Consider the following 12,923-nt stretch of genomic DNA (forward strand, 5'->3'; position numbering starts at 1 on the left):
CCTGCAGAATGAGGCTCCAGGGTAAGGGGCAGTGGGGAATCGCCCCCAAAACACGAGGGCAACAAGGCAACAGGGAAGAAACTGCCCAAGAGGCCACACTTCAGTCACTGGATGCAGACAAAACCCGGCACAGAGATGGGGAGAAGGCAGCACTGCCCAGTGCTGGCTCAGAGCAGGGCCAGGTCTCTGCCCCACTGTGGCCACAGGAAGGCCCTTTTGTCTCTCTGCAGGGCAGATGCCTCTGGATGGAAAACCTGGCTGGTACTGGTACCCTTGCTTTGCCCATTCCTTCCACCATCTACATGCAGAAGCACTGGGCTGCACCAGTTACCAACGAAGGACAAAGAGGAGGACATACTTACCAAGATCTCTATGAGTCTGTGGAATAAAACGTCCCTTGGCTCATGGAATTCAAACAAAAAATACTGAAAGAGAAGAGCAAGATAGCTGAGCCCCAGGCTCCCAACATGGCCCCACAAGTGCCTCTGCCTGAGAGCAGCTGCATCCCGAGCATCCCCTGCAAGGATGGCTGCAGCCACTCGGGACACCAGTAGGGCAAGGACAGAGCCGCTGTATCACCTACTTCGTTGTAGAAGGGGCAGTTTGTTGACTTCTGCGTCACTGTGTGCTTCTTCTCCTCTCCAACCTTGACTACTACAAAGGGGTTAATGTTCACCCCCACCAGCTTCTGCGCTTCAATGATATTAATCCCAACCTGAGAAAATGTGGGAGAAAACCTTCAGATCAGCACCCTCCTCATTTCCAGCTCTATCTTGAACCGCAACACCAGTATGCAAACGTGCAGGGCCCTCTTGCTGCAGGGGTGGACATTCAGGGCAGGCAGGAGTATGGCTGCTAAATCTGCTATGGCCAGGACAAACCAAAATGGTATTTGAGATACTGCCTTCTTTCAGTTCCTGATCCCAAGGGGATGCAAACCCACTGCTCCAACATGGTGAGGACCATGGAACAGCTTGGAGAAGATGCTCTTTATATCTTCTGTCAATAATACTTCTTGAATTCTGCTGATGGACACCATTGGAAAGACTAAAATGTGGCTGTCTCATTTGCTGTGACTGGTTATGAGTCTAAGATATAGGAGAAATGTTCTCACATTTGCTCTCAGTACAAGCAACTAGGCAGTTGTTAAGGTGAAGTATAACAGCTTCAAGAAAAGGATGGTAGGAAATTCTACCCCCACAAAACCTTCCTGCTTGGTCAATAGGACCCAGCCCTGAAAAGCAGGAGACCCAGATGTTAGTCCACATTTACTTAGAACCAGGGAAGGATATAAATCTATAGCCAGGCTGGGAGACCTGCCCTGAAATCTGCAGGCAAAAGATGGGACTGAACTCCATTTCCAAACTTCACAGTGGTTTCAAATAAACCTGATGTCAGACCATTGGCCAGAGCCACAGCTTCACAGCAGGCATCTCCAAGAAAGCCCCCACAGCAGCCCTCTACACCCTACCCCCAGCCATATCCCACAGATGTCCCCGGGGGCCCAGGCAAGGCCCTGGGGAAGCTGTCAGGCACCAGCCCTGCCTGGGTGTCCGAAGCTCTGCTCAGGCAGTGTTTCTCAGTGGCCTACGTGGCCATCAGGCTGATTATCTTCTCCTGTACATCCATAGCTACCTGCACAGCCCAAAAAGAAATTCTGTTCTGGGCTGGCTGATGCCAGCACTCATGGATGCAGTCCATTCAGGGAATCTCACACCTTGCCTGGGGAAGCCACACAAAGCAAGAATGTGTCTTCATGCTAGAGGCCTCGCCAGAGTATGTGGCTATTGGAGAAGCCCAGGCCCGCAGCAAGGCAATGAGGGTCCAGCTGCAGGGCCAGAGGCAGCTGCAGAGATGAGCATCCAACGCTGCAGTACCTGGAAGCTCTGCGGGGTCGGGGTGTCAAAGAGATCCCGTGCGGAGCAAAGTCTGGAGCGGCTGCACAGAAAAACAATCCAGGTGAGCAGGTCCCTTCATCTGCAGGGACCTGAGCAAGCCCCCACCAAGGGAAGCAACAGAAATCCTGGCAAATTACGGCCCCTTGCCCTGGGAACGAGCAAATCCCTAACATTCCTTGTTTGGGGCCATTGGAGATTAAAGGCTTCTGACATTTTGCAGAAGCAGAATACCAAGAGATGCAGGATTTCCCCCATGAGCTGGCACTTTCCACCCAGGGCCCAAGCAGGGGCAAGGGAGAGGAGCACACCATGGATACCTCTTCACAGGGCTGAAGACAATGCCCGAGACCTCCATCTCAGACACATCGTAGAAATCTTCTTCCTCCTTTTCCTCCTCCTCATCAGTCTCCAGGCCTTTCGCCAGCTTCCTGCCCAGTGCAGCGGCTCTCCTGTCCAGTTCACTCGCCCTCGGTCCCTCGGCTGCCCTGCAAATCCCCACCACGTCACACGCACCACTTCATCAGCCCTGATGAGCAGGTTGTGCGCTCCCCTCCACCCAGGAGGGTGAGCTGATACACTCGAGTACGGCTACTTACTCCAGCTCCTCAAATCCAGGATTGGCGATGATTAACTCCAAACTGGAAGGAAAAGGGATGTTTTGCTGAAAAAACAAGCATGTTGTAGCTGATGCATTTAAGTAATAGTGCCACAGCTGTGCCCCTGCTTGGCTCTTGGCAGGGACACAAGTGTCCTCCTAAGTGAAGCTTTACTGCCCACCCTGTGTGCCTGCTGCTTTGCCTCTGGCACTCCAGAAGTGATACTCCCCAGATCTTGCTGCTGTCTGTCATCCTGTCCACCCAGACACCTACATCTTCCCTGGCTTTGGTCACCACCTGCATGCAGGCTGCCTGGGGTTGCTACAGTCCAAAGCCACACTCTCTGCAACTGTGCAACCACAAAGTCTTGCTCCCGTCAGCCAGGAAGGCTGCAGAAATACTCTCAAGTCTGAAAGGACTCCCAGGGTGCAGTGGGTTGTTGCAGTCAGGAGCTCTTTGTGAAGACAAGATTTTCTCTTTCCAAGAGCCTGGCTCACTTATTGCTGCTGCAGAGCAGAGATGCATCAGCCTGTCCAGAGGTCGACAGTAAATGAGGCTGGACTGCAACCCAAAGGCTGTGGCCGGCAGGGGCAGGTGTACAAGCTGCCTGAAAATTTGCTCCTCTCAGGATTGCAGTACCTGTCTTTCATCTGATAGACAAAGTCTTCTTCAACCCAGGTCCCAGCTGAGCCATCTGGAGGCTGGTAGCGCAAATCCAACTCAATGTAGATCTACAAACAGAAAATGAAACTGCTTGAGAGCTTGGCAGCCACAAAACAACTGCAGAAATGTCACAGAAAAGGAGAAGTGGAGCATGGAAGGAAAAAAGAAGTGAGATGCTAGTGGAAAGATGGGGAAGGAAGCAGGACATAATCCCACAAGAAGCCCATTTATACCAGGCTCTCCTTGTCTGCCTCATCAACAAGCTAGAGTTAACAAAACTCCCTCTCCTACAGGTTCCCAAACTCTAGGATTCACTGAATAAAAGCTGGCTCAAGTTTCAAAATCTAAAATATACCACAGAGAGGCCCCTGAGAGCTGTCTTGGTGCAACTTTTGACAAGGAAAGTGGGGAAAGCCCTGCAGCAGAGCAAACTAACATGCAGGGGTTTGGAGCGGTCTCTGTGTGTACAAGACAGCTGGCAGAGCATCCCCAGGCATGACAGCTTGGTTTAAAACACCACAGAACCCATAAGCACACCCAGAGTCTGCATCACAAGAGACACTGACTTAGCACTGGTAATGAAGAAGGATAGCCAGAGGGAAGTATGGGCCACACTGGATATCGGCACAGCCAGCACGGGTGTGAAAACTCTCGGTCTGCAGGTGACCAGCCTTATATCAAACCAACGCAAACGCACAAGAATTTCCCAGCGGAGGCCAAAATAGCAGCCATGGAGGAGGTCACTGTACAAGCTGAGTTCACAGCTCAGTCCCTGGAAAACACATGTTTCTGGGAGGAGAAATACAGTCCAAGAAAGCAGTAGTACAGTGGCCGGGAAAGGCAGCAGCAAAGGCTGGATGGATGCAGAAGTCTGAGCTAAAGCTGGTCTGGTGGCCACAGAGCTGCATCCCACGTGCCGCTGCAGGGGTGAGTCAGCTTGCCCACGGGAAGGGCAAACAGAGGTGCAGTACACCACAGGGCTGCCCGCCTCCACCTCTCCTCCTCCTGGCCCTGCCCATGGCCCTGGCACCCAGCCCTGTCTGTCCAGCACCTGCTGCACTGTGTCTGTGCACCCAGCGGGCAGGAAACAGCTTGGGTTTGGGGCAAGTTCATTCTCCACCAGCACAAAGGGCCCAGTGAGCCCCGGTGACACAGTGGGAGAGGAGCGGGACCCACAGCACAGAGCAGAGGGGCAGGCAGGCAGGTGTCGGAGCCACTCATGCTACCCCAGACATCATCAAGCCATCTGGTTAGCACTGGTGTTTAACCCAAAAGCTCACCATGGGTCCCAAGACACCCTGCCACATTCAGCCTCGCCCTGTCACCTCCCCTCTGCTTCACACCCTGCAGCAGCCCACACCCACACACTGCGTGGGGCAGGAAGCAAATTAAATACCACCTCCTACGTCCACTGCCCAGACCTAGGGAGGTTTTACTAAGCCTCCCTCTGCTCATTCAGCCCCTTGGCAGGTCTCCAGAGCCCCCAGCCCACCCCACACCCTTCTGGATGCTCCTAGAACCATTTGATGGGCATGAAGTGGCTGCACCCCTGTGCAGAGAGGGCACAAATGCCTCAGCACTCCCAGGCTCAAAGCAGCACCTTGGACTCCCCCTTATCCCCAAATCCACCTGAGGAAGCACCACACAAGGTTCCCCGCAAAGCCTTCCTGATTGCTGATGGCCAGGCCACCTGTGTAGGACTTACACCGGTGACTCTGTTGTTCCTGTCAACCAGGGCCTCCCGGAGGATCAGCCTCCCAGATGTCATCAGGTGCTGAAGGCTGAGGACAAGGGTACCGAGAAGCCTGGAACAAAACCAGAGGCTGCAGCAATACTGTATATAGCATCAGTGCCTACAGTGGGGGGAGAGAGTGCCGGGATCTCTGCTCTCCCACTCACAGTCCCTCTGACCTGCAGTGAAGGCAGCGAACTGCTGCAGCGCTTTCCACAGGGAGCCTGGCACCAAAAATACCCGAGACCCACTGACCCTGCAGCAGGTCGTGCCTCCACCCCGGTCATGCCCAGGCAGCTGCTTGCAACCAAGGCTTGTGCAGATTCAGCTGCAGAGTGTGAGGGAGCTCTCACCTTCCGCAGAGCTGTGCTTCACGGGAGCCAGCCTGTGTTTGGGCACCCAGCAGAGCTGGGGGGACTCTTCCCAAACACAACTGGGAAGCAGAGGCACCACACAAGGAAATACAGAAATGGGACATAAAGCCATGGCTGCAGGAATGTCTACAGCAAGTCGGGCCAAAATTTACCTACTCCAAAGGGGCTTCTCCCCAGGGAAGGGTCATCTGGCTCCCTGCAAGTGGCAGTAACATGCACAGGATCACATCCAGCTGCTCCTAACCCCACTTGTGTTACTGCTGTCTGAAGCCTGTTTGTACGTTGGCCTCCATTTCCCCGTGGCAGTTCTGCCGGCAGCCGAGCTAAGCCTCCTGCGGAGCAGAGCTTTCTACTGCCTGTGGGAAACCACCATCAGAGCATTTCACTCCCTGCCTGGGACCCACACAGGACGAATCATTCCCCAGTCACTTCTATTTCAGCTGCGAGCTGCTATCTCTCGTATTCCTTCTCACCTCCCTCTCCTCTGAGATGCAGAGCCTGTCTAGTGTCCTACCCCCAAGGAAGGAGTCTCTCCACTCACACTCCTCCTCTCCAGGTTTTCCAGCTCAGTGCTGCTGCCACAGAAAGGCTGCACATGCAGAAGTCCAGAGACCACAGACTGATAGAGCAGCGTAGCAATTTTTCTCTTCTGTCCTTCCATGCTTTCTCTCTATTTACTTTTGATCATCCCAGTGCACTGACCAACTGCTTTTAAACCGTAATGTCTGTCACCTGCCATTACTCTGCTCCCCAGCAGCACAGCTGTGTGGATAGATGGTGTCAGTGCCAGTCCAGTCATTTCCCATCAGACTTCTTTACTCAGTGCCATCGGGTCCTGGTGATTTGTTAAATCTACTTGTCCTATAGCCGTTTCTATTGATGTTTCAGTCAAAGACAATTCCTCTGATCCAGCCCCCATAAGGAAAGCACCCCATAAACAGTGACACAAAGTTCAGCTACATTTTCTGCTCCAGCTTTAAGTGTCTCACATATGCTGTACTCACCTGTTTTCCTCCACACCTTCTCTGTCAGGTTTGTGATGGCTTTAAAAAGGTTTGTATTATTAGCTGCCTCTAGAAAGTTGTTCCTGTTGATTTTCCTTCAGTTCTTACATTTTGCTTATCAGAACAGGCACCTTTCCCTGCACACTCATGTTTCATACGTCCTGGAAGGATATGCATCTGCTCCCTTGCTTGCTCCACCACCACTACTCAATCTGTCACCTCTACTCTTGGTAGAGTAGAAAAAACCCTGAAGAGTTTTACAACTGCTAGAATAGCTGCTGAGTTCACAGTAGTGCTGTCTGTGCCACCTAGAAGCATTTTAAATTCTGGCTACCCTTTAAATTTAAATGCTATCTTTTTTTAAGAGTTAAACCATACTGTCACGGGCTCTGGGCTTTTCCCCACTGATAGGCATGTTGAATTTGGGTTCAGCATGGTCACAGTCACCATGTGGATCTACAGGGCGAGAGCAGGTCCCCACTCTGCTGCAAGTCCTGCCCTTGTAGCTCTATTTTTTAGAGCTCCATTTACCTTTGTCCCACCTGGGGGTCTGATCTGGATCCTTAGGCAGTCTCTGTTCCTGCTGGCACAAGTAAATCATTCCCCTTATTTAATTTAATATGTACAGCACTACCAACTGTATATATTAATATATACAGAATAACTATCTCCAACCCTCTTCTATAACTTGTATCCTGCTCATCTTCCTTCCATTGACTTTCCCATAAACATTTCCTACTCCCAGTAGAAAATGTACAGTCCAGTATGTCACTTCTCCCATCCCTGCTGGTTGCCCCCCCAACCTAAGGACCTACCTGTTACTGAAAACCTTGCTGCAGTTGTAAACCTTAATGGACAGCATTTCTCCCATGACAAGCTTCCCGTAGTGAGGCCAGCGAAAAAGCTACAAACAAGCAGAGCAGGAAGAGATGACAATTCATTCCCAGCCACACTTTCTGATGTTTGGTGGCCGGCTGGTCTCCTCTGCAAGGTGACCAAACCAACGAGCATGACAAAAAGCTGCTGCGGTGGGAAGGTACTTTCCTGCCGGCCGGGGCAGACCCTGCAGCTGAGAACAGAAGAAGGATAAGGGAGGGGAGTGAGAGCCCCTCCAGCAGCACAGAGCCGCGGGTCAGCTGCTGAAGAAGTCAGAGCATCATCACCCTGGAAAAAGGAGGGTGCTTGTGCCTGCTGAGGTCCCTGAGCCGGGAGGTCGTGGGGAGAGACAGGGCACCGAGGTACGTGGGGAGAAAGGATCACCCAGGGCCGGGAGCCATCAGGCTCAGGCGCATCGCAAAGCTGTGCCCCGAGGCTGGGATTCATCCGACGCCAAGACCACCCGGCTCCCAGGCGGGTGGCAAGAGGGAAAAGGTCCTTCCTGCCCCGCGTCCTTCTCTCCCCGGGCGGCACAGGGGCGTCCGGACGGGGCTGGAGACCAGAGGCGGGAACCCCCCGCCCGCCCGCCCGCCCGGCTGGGTTTGGAAGCCTTCAGGGGCGCGATGGTGCAGGCGGGCGCTAGAAGGACGCTGCCCGGCCCAGCCCCGGTCCGGCTCTCCCCAATCACCCCTCCCGCCCCACGCTGCCATGTCCCATCCCTGTCCCGCGGAGGAGACCCGCCGCTCCGCCCGCCCCTCCAGTGTGCCCTCACCTCCCCGAAGACGGCCTCCGAGCCGCAGCGGATCTTCCTCGTCTTCTGGCTGAAGCCTGGGGAAGGAGAAGGGAGGTGTGAGGGGCCGAGGGGGCGGCGCGGCCCGGCCCGGCCGCCGCGGGGAAGGCAGACCCCGTCTCTCTCCCCATCCCGCCCAGCGCGGCCGGGGCCCACCTCGGAAGCGGAGCTGCACCTGCCGCTCGCCGCGGCCCGGCAGGCAGGAGAGCCGCCGGACGCCGACGCTGAGCGCCATGAAGGCGGTGGCGGGCAGCGCTACCCCGCTCGGCCCCGCTCCGCCCGGTGTGACTCAGCCCCGACTCGCCCGGCCGGTTCGGCCGCCCGCTCCCCGCCCCGGCGCCCCACGGGCCTGACAGCCCCCGCCGCTCCGCCTCCCTCGGCCCTGGGGCACCACGACGCCCCGGGGCAGGGGAGGGCCCCTGCGAGGCGACCGGCCCGAGCCCCCCGGGGCCACGGCCCAGCCGGGCAGCGGGGAGCCCTCGGCCGTGGGGCGAGGCGCTTCGCAGGCGTCTGCCCTGCGCTAGACCCCGGTGGCCCCGTCCCCTCGCACCCTGGGGCAGCACCGACACCCGGGCCTGTCGGGGGCCAGGGGGCACAGCGGCGGGCGCTCTCCCTTCCCGGGAGGGAAGGAAGGGGAAGGGGAAACGGCCCAGCGGGGGTTGTCACACGGCCACGCTTCAGCTCGGGCCTGACGCCCTGGAGGGGAGGGGGACTGCCAAAGGCGGGACTGGAGGATGCCGGCCCGAGCGCGGCGGCAGGGACGGGGGCCCAGCTCTGCTCACGGCACCCCAGCCCCGCGGCTTCTCCAGCAGCACAAAATCACGGCTTCTGCGGTTAAACCCCTCCAAAGCAAACAGAGGGAGGGGGGGAAGGAAGCCGGCTGGGCTGGGCCGGCTCACGGCACTCCGGTTAGCAGGGCTGGGCTCCCCGACGTGAGGAAGCCGCGCTCGGGCCAGCGTGTGCCTGGCAGCCCCCACTCGCCTCCTGCCCACCCTGCGCAGATCGTGAAGGCAAGGGGCCAGAGCAGCTCGGCTGGCGCAGGTGGGACGCCAGGGCACTTTCTGGGGACAGGCTGCAGCCCGGGTGCCAGCTCTGCAGGCCAGAGATGAGCATTGAAATCCACGGACGATGGGGTGGGAGCTCCAGCTGCTCCAGAGGGTGCTGGGGCCCCTGGCAGCAGGCAGGGTGCAGGAGGGAAACCTGGGCACGTCATGCCATGAGCAGGCTGTGCTCACAGCTGCACTCACCATCTTGGCCTGATCAAGCTCATCACCCTGCGCCAGAGCTGGTAAATGAGAGATGCTGGAGCCCTTCCAGAGCACAGATTCAGGACGGATTAAACCAATCATACAGTTATGAGCTCAGCAGGATTTGGAAAACATTTCTTCCTCCTGGGGTTCTGGCTCTCCCACTCAGCGTCTAGCACCAAACATCTGCCTCCAAACGTGTCATACAGGGCACCTTGCAGCAGGCAAGGGTCGCTAATCCAGCTCAGCAGTGGGGAGTGAATTATGCGTGTACAATGCCAGGCTGCTTTGAAGCAAGCCCTGTGGTTATTCCCTTTATTTCCCTCTTACACAACAGCTTCCTGGAGCATCAGGGAAGTAGCACCAGTGGCAATGAGCCACGGTGGGGAGGATGCCACTTCACAGTGCAGCAACAAAACATAGCAGGTCACCAGCATTCGGCACCACTTCCGTGACCCCAAGCGAGCAAGCCCATCAGTTTAGGGCAGCACAGAAACCTCACTGCACTGACCGCACATCCAGTCATGGCTGGAGGTGGGGTAAGGGCTGCAATTTAGGCTGTTTAATGAGACATTCAGACCACCAAAGAGTGCTGCTGATAGGTGGATCCAGCATTTGCTCAAAGCTGACCAAAAGCCACTATCTCCCAGTGGAGTTTATGTGGCTTCCTCAAACACCTGGAGCAGTCCCATCACTTGCATTCACTGGAAGACAGTGCCTCAGGTGAAACAGTCCCTGGAGGAACAGATGCCTTTGGTGAAACAATCCCTGGGGGAACCAAACATTTTAGAGCCCAAGTAGGGCCCTTAGCCCAAAAAGCTGTTTGGGCAAGAAGGGGGATGGATCATTATCTCCCATAGAGGAGGAAGCTCTGTCGAGTAGCCTAGCATAGTCTGGCATGAAATGTCACCAGTATTTATTGCCAGGTGTCCTAGAAGCAAGAGGAACCCTCCCAGATGAGCTCCCACATGCAATAACTTTTGATTTATACAAAAATACCTTTGATTTATACTGAAATACCTTTGGGGACTCCAAGTACGAGTGCTTGCTCCATCTTGGCCAAGGCCAGGGTAAAGAGACTTCTGCGGTGTTCCCCATGGTAACATGGAGATAAAGTGAGAGAATGATCTGGGACAATAGAGAGCCTGCACCAGCACTGGGCAGATTCTCCTGAGGAAGAAAACCTGAGCTCAAACCTGAGCTCTCATCCACCTCAAGCAACAGCCATGCTGTAAATCTGCATTCCAGCTACACCCAGGGCAGCACAAGGGAGGAGACGTACCTCCCAGCCTCTCACCAAAGTGACCAGCAGCCATCTTCACTGCCTCTAAAGCCAGGAGCCCTGGGGAGAGTCAAGAATGAGAGCAAAGGGACAAAACTGTGCCAACCTAGTTCAGCAGCTTCCACACTTGAACCTCCCATGGCTTTTCACGTGGGGCCACACCCATGCAGCTCCTGCTCTCCAGTGACAACTACAGGACTTGTGTCCCTTTGCTTTTTCACATTTCAGCCACTTACCTGTGGGTAAACAGCATCTCCTCCAAATTCTCCTCTGCTCCTGCAGGGGGAAGAACTTCCTCAGACTGTCCTCTGCCATTTCTTAGCCCCTTCCTCCCCAAAACAGGAAAGGTCTCTCATACCATCAACGAGTCCAGCACCTGGGGACACCTCAGATAGCTGCAGAACAGACAGTGACTCCACTCCTCATAGCCAGTGCAGAGAGACGGAGGGTTCACTCTCTTCCTTTTGAGTGAGAACTGGCAGAGGTTAAAAAAGGAGAGGTGATATGGATTTCCCACCATGTGTTCTGCTCATCTTCTGCCCCTCAAGGCTGGAGCAAAGGGAAGTCCCAACGTGCTTCTGATGTCTTGCCAAAGAAACATTGAAGCCAAGCACTATACACTGCCACCAGCATTTCTTGGTTCGAAGAAGGGATTGGTGAGCCTTCAGAACTCCTGCTGTAAATATCGTTTAAAGAAGACTTCATTAAAAACGGGGGGGGGGGGGGGGGGGGGGGGGGCAGAGATACACACACACAAAAAACAGATTTAGGTTTCTTGTATGCGTAACACGGAGGGAGAGCTCTGCCTACAGCTTGTAGGCAGCTAAAAACATGAGCAAAAGGATGCTCTTGGCAGTTTTCCTCCCTCTCTTCCACACTTGTAACATGTTTTAGTTTAGGCAGACACTGGAGAGGTTGCTTGTTTCCTTCAAGAATCTAAGTAAGTGCAATAAAATTGGGTGCTGCAGGCTAGATGATGGAGTATTTCAGGAGAGACAGCCCAGCTTTCTCTACAGGAAGCCATCTGCTGCCTGTGGAACCCTGGAGGACACATCATGGTCAAAACTCGCTTTGAATAAAAAAAACTAGCACAAATTCATCTTTGCTCAGCAGTGGTCCTAGACCCGCAGCCCTTCAAGCACAAGCTATGTACTAGTTTGGTGGCAGATACCATCCAGAAGGACTAGTCTAGTTGAACCTGATTCAAACCCAGGTTCTGCTTTCACACAGGTTTGTAACCTACCAGTTTCACAGCCTGAATCACCAGGGCAGTCTTCCAATGCACTCTCACCATTTCCTGGTTTACCTGGCAGAACAGACAAGTTCTTTCATAATTCCACAGTAAAGAAACAGCTCATCTTACTGCAGGACAGGGCTGCAGGATATACATTCATCAGTCTTAGTGATTAACAGGCAACAAAACTAATGATGATGGACAACTTGCTCTGCTCAGTCACTTGGGAGGAACACAGAAACACTGCCAGAGAATGCAGGGATGCAATGAGGAAAGCTAAGGCCCACTTGGAATTAAATCTAGACAAAGATGTCAAAAACAACAAGAAGGGCTTCTTCAAATACACTGGTAGTAAAAGACAGACCAGGGAAACAGCGGGCCCTTTGCTGAATGAGGCAGGTACCCTGGTGACAGAGGATATGGAGAAGACAGAGCTGTTGAATGCTGCCTTTGCCTCAGTCTTCACTACTAAAGCTGGCCCTCAGGAACCCCTGCCTCTGGCAGGAGGGGAAGAAGTCAGAAGAAAGAAGGACTACCCCTTCGTCGAGGAGGATTGAGTTAGGGATCTTTTAGGTAAACTGGACACCCACAAATCCATGGGCCCCGATGGGATGCACCCACGAGTGTTGAGGGAGCTGGCAGATGCCATTGCAAAGCCACTCTCCATCATCTTTGAAAGGTCATGGAGGACAGGAGGGGTGCCTGAGGACTGGAGGACAGCCAATGTAACTCCAGTCTTCAAGAAGGGCAAGAAGGAGGACCTGGGAAACTACTGGCCAGTCAGCCTCACCTCCATTCCTGGGAAGGTGATGGAACAGCTCATTCTGGCTGTTATCTCCAAGCACATGGAGCAAAAGAAGATTATCAGGAGTAGTGAGCATGGATTCACTAAGGGGAAGTCATGCTTGACCAATCTGATAGCTTTCTATGATAGTATGACTGGCTGGCTGGTGGTCAACCTTGACCTTCATAAGGCCTTTGACACTGTCTCCCATCACATCCTCACAGGTAAGCTTAGAAGTGTGGGACAGACAAGTGGACAGTGAGGTGGGTTGAGAACTGGCTGAAGGACAGAGCTCAGAGGGTTGTGGTCAGGGGTGCTGAGTCCAACTGGAGGCCTGTGACTTGTGGTGTTCCCCAGGGGTCAGAGTGTATCCTCAGCAAGTTTGCTGACAATACGAAGCTGGGAGGAGAGGCAGATCCAGCGGAAGGCTGGGCTGCCGTTCA

The 12,923-nt window shown here is 54.4% G+C and overlaps 1 protein-coding gene across 1 annotated transcript in view; it reads right to left on the reverse strand.

Annotated features, from left to right (window-relative positions):
• Nucleotides 1-8,168, reverse strand: part of LOC104344474 (fer-1-like protein 4) — a 39,303-nt gene extending 31,135 nt beyond the window's left edge. Inside the window, exons 1-10 of the mRNA XM_086474563.1 lie at nt 8,090-8,168; nt 7,916-7,971; nt 7,083-7,171; nt 4,863-4,962; nt 3,134-3,225; nt 2,495-2,536; nt 2,216-2,383; nt 1,878-1,938; nt 584-715; nt 363-425 (exon numbers count right to left, since the gene is read on the reverse strand). Coding sequence (XP_086330689.1) covers nt 363-425; nt 584-715; nt 1,878-1,938; nt 2,216-2,383; nt 2,495-2,536; nt 3,134-3,225; nt 4,863-4,962; nt 7,083-7,171; nt 7,916-7,971; nt 8,090-8,168 — 882 coding nt within the window. The remainder of the gene's footprint in view (nt 1-362; nt 426-583; nt 716-1,877; nt 1,939-2,215; nt 2,384-2,494; nt 2,537-3,133; nt 3,226-4,862; nt 4,963-7,082; nt 7,172-7,915; nt 7,972-8,089) is intronic.
• Between the last annotated feature and the right edge of the window lie 4,755 nt (nt 8,169-12,923).

This window comes from Leptosomus discolor, chromosome 17 (genome assembly GCF_034619465.1).
Source record: "Leptosomus discolor isolate bLepDis1 chromosome 17, bLepDis1.hap2, whole genome shotgun sequence".
NCBI lineage: Eukaryota > Metazoa > Chordata > Aves > Leptosomiformes > Leptosomidae > Leptosomus > Leptosomus discolor.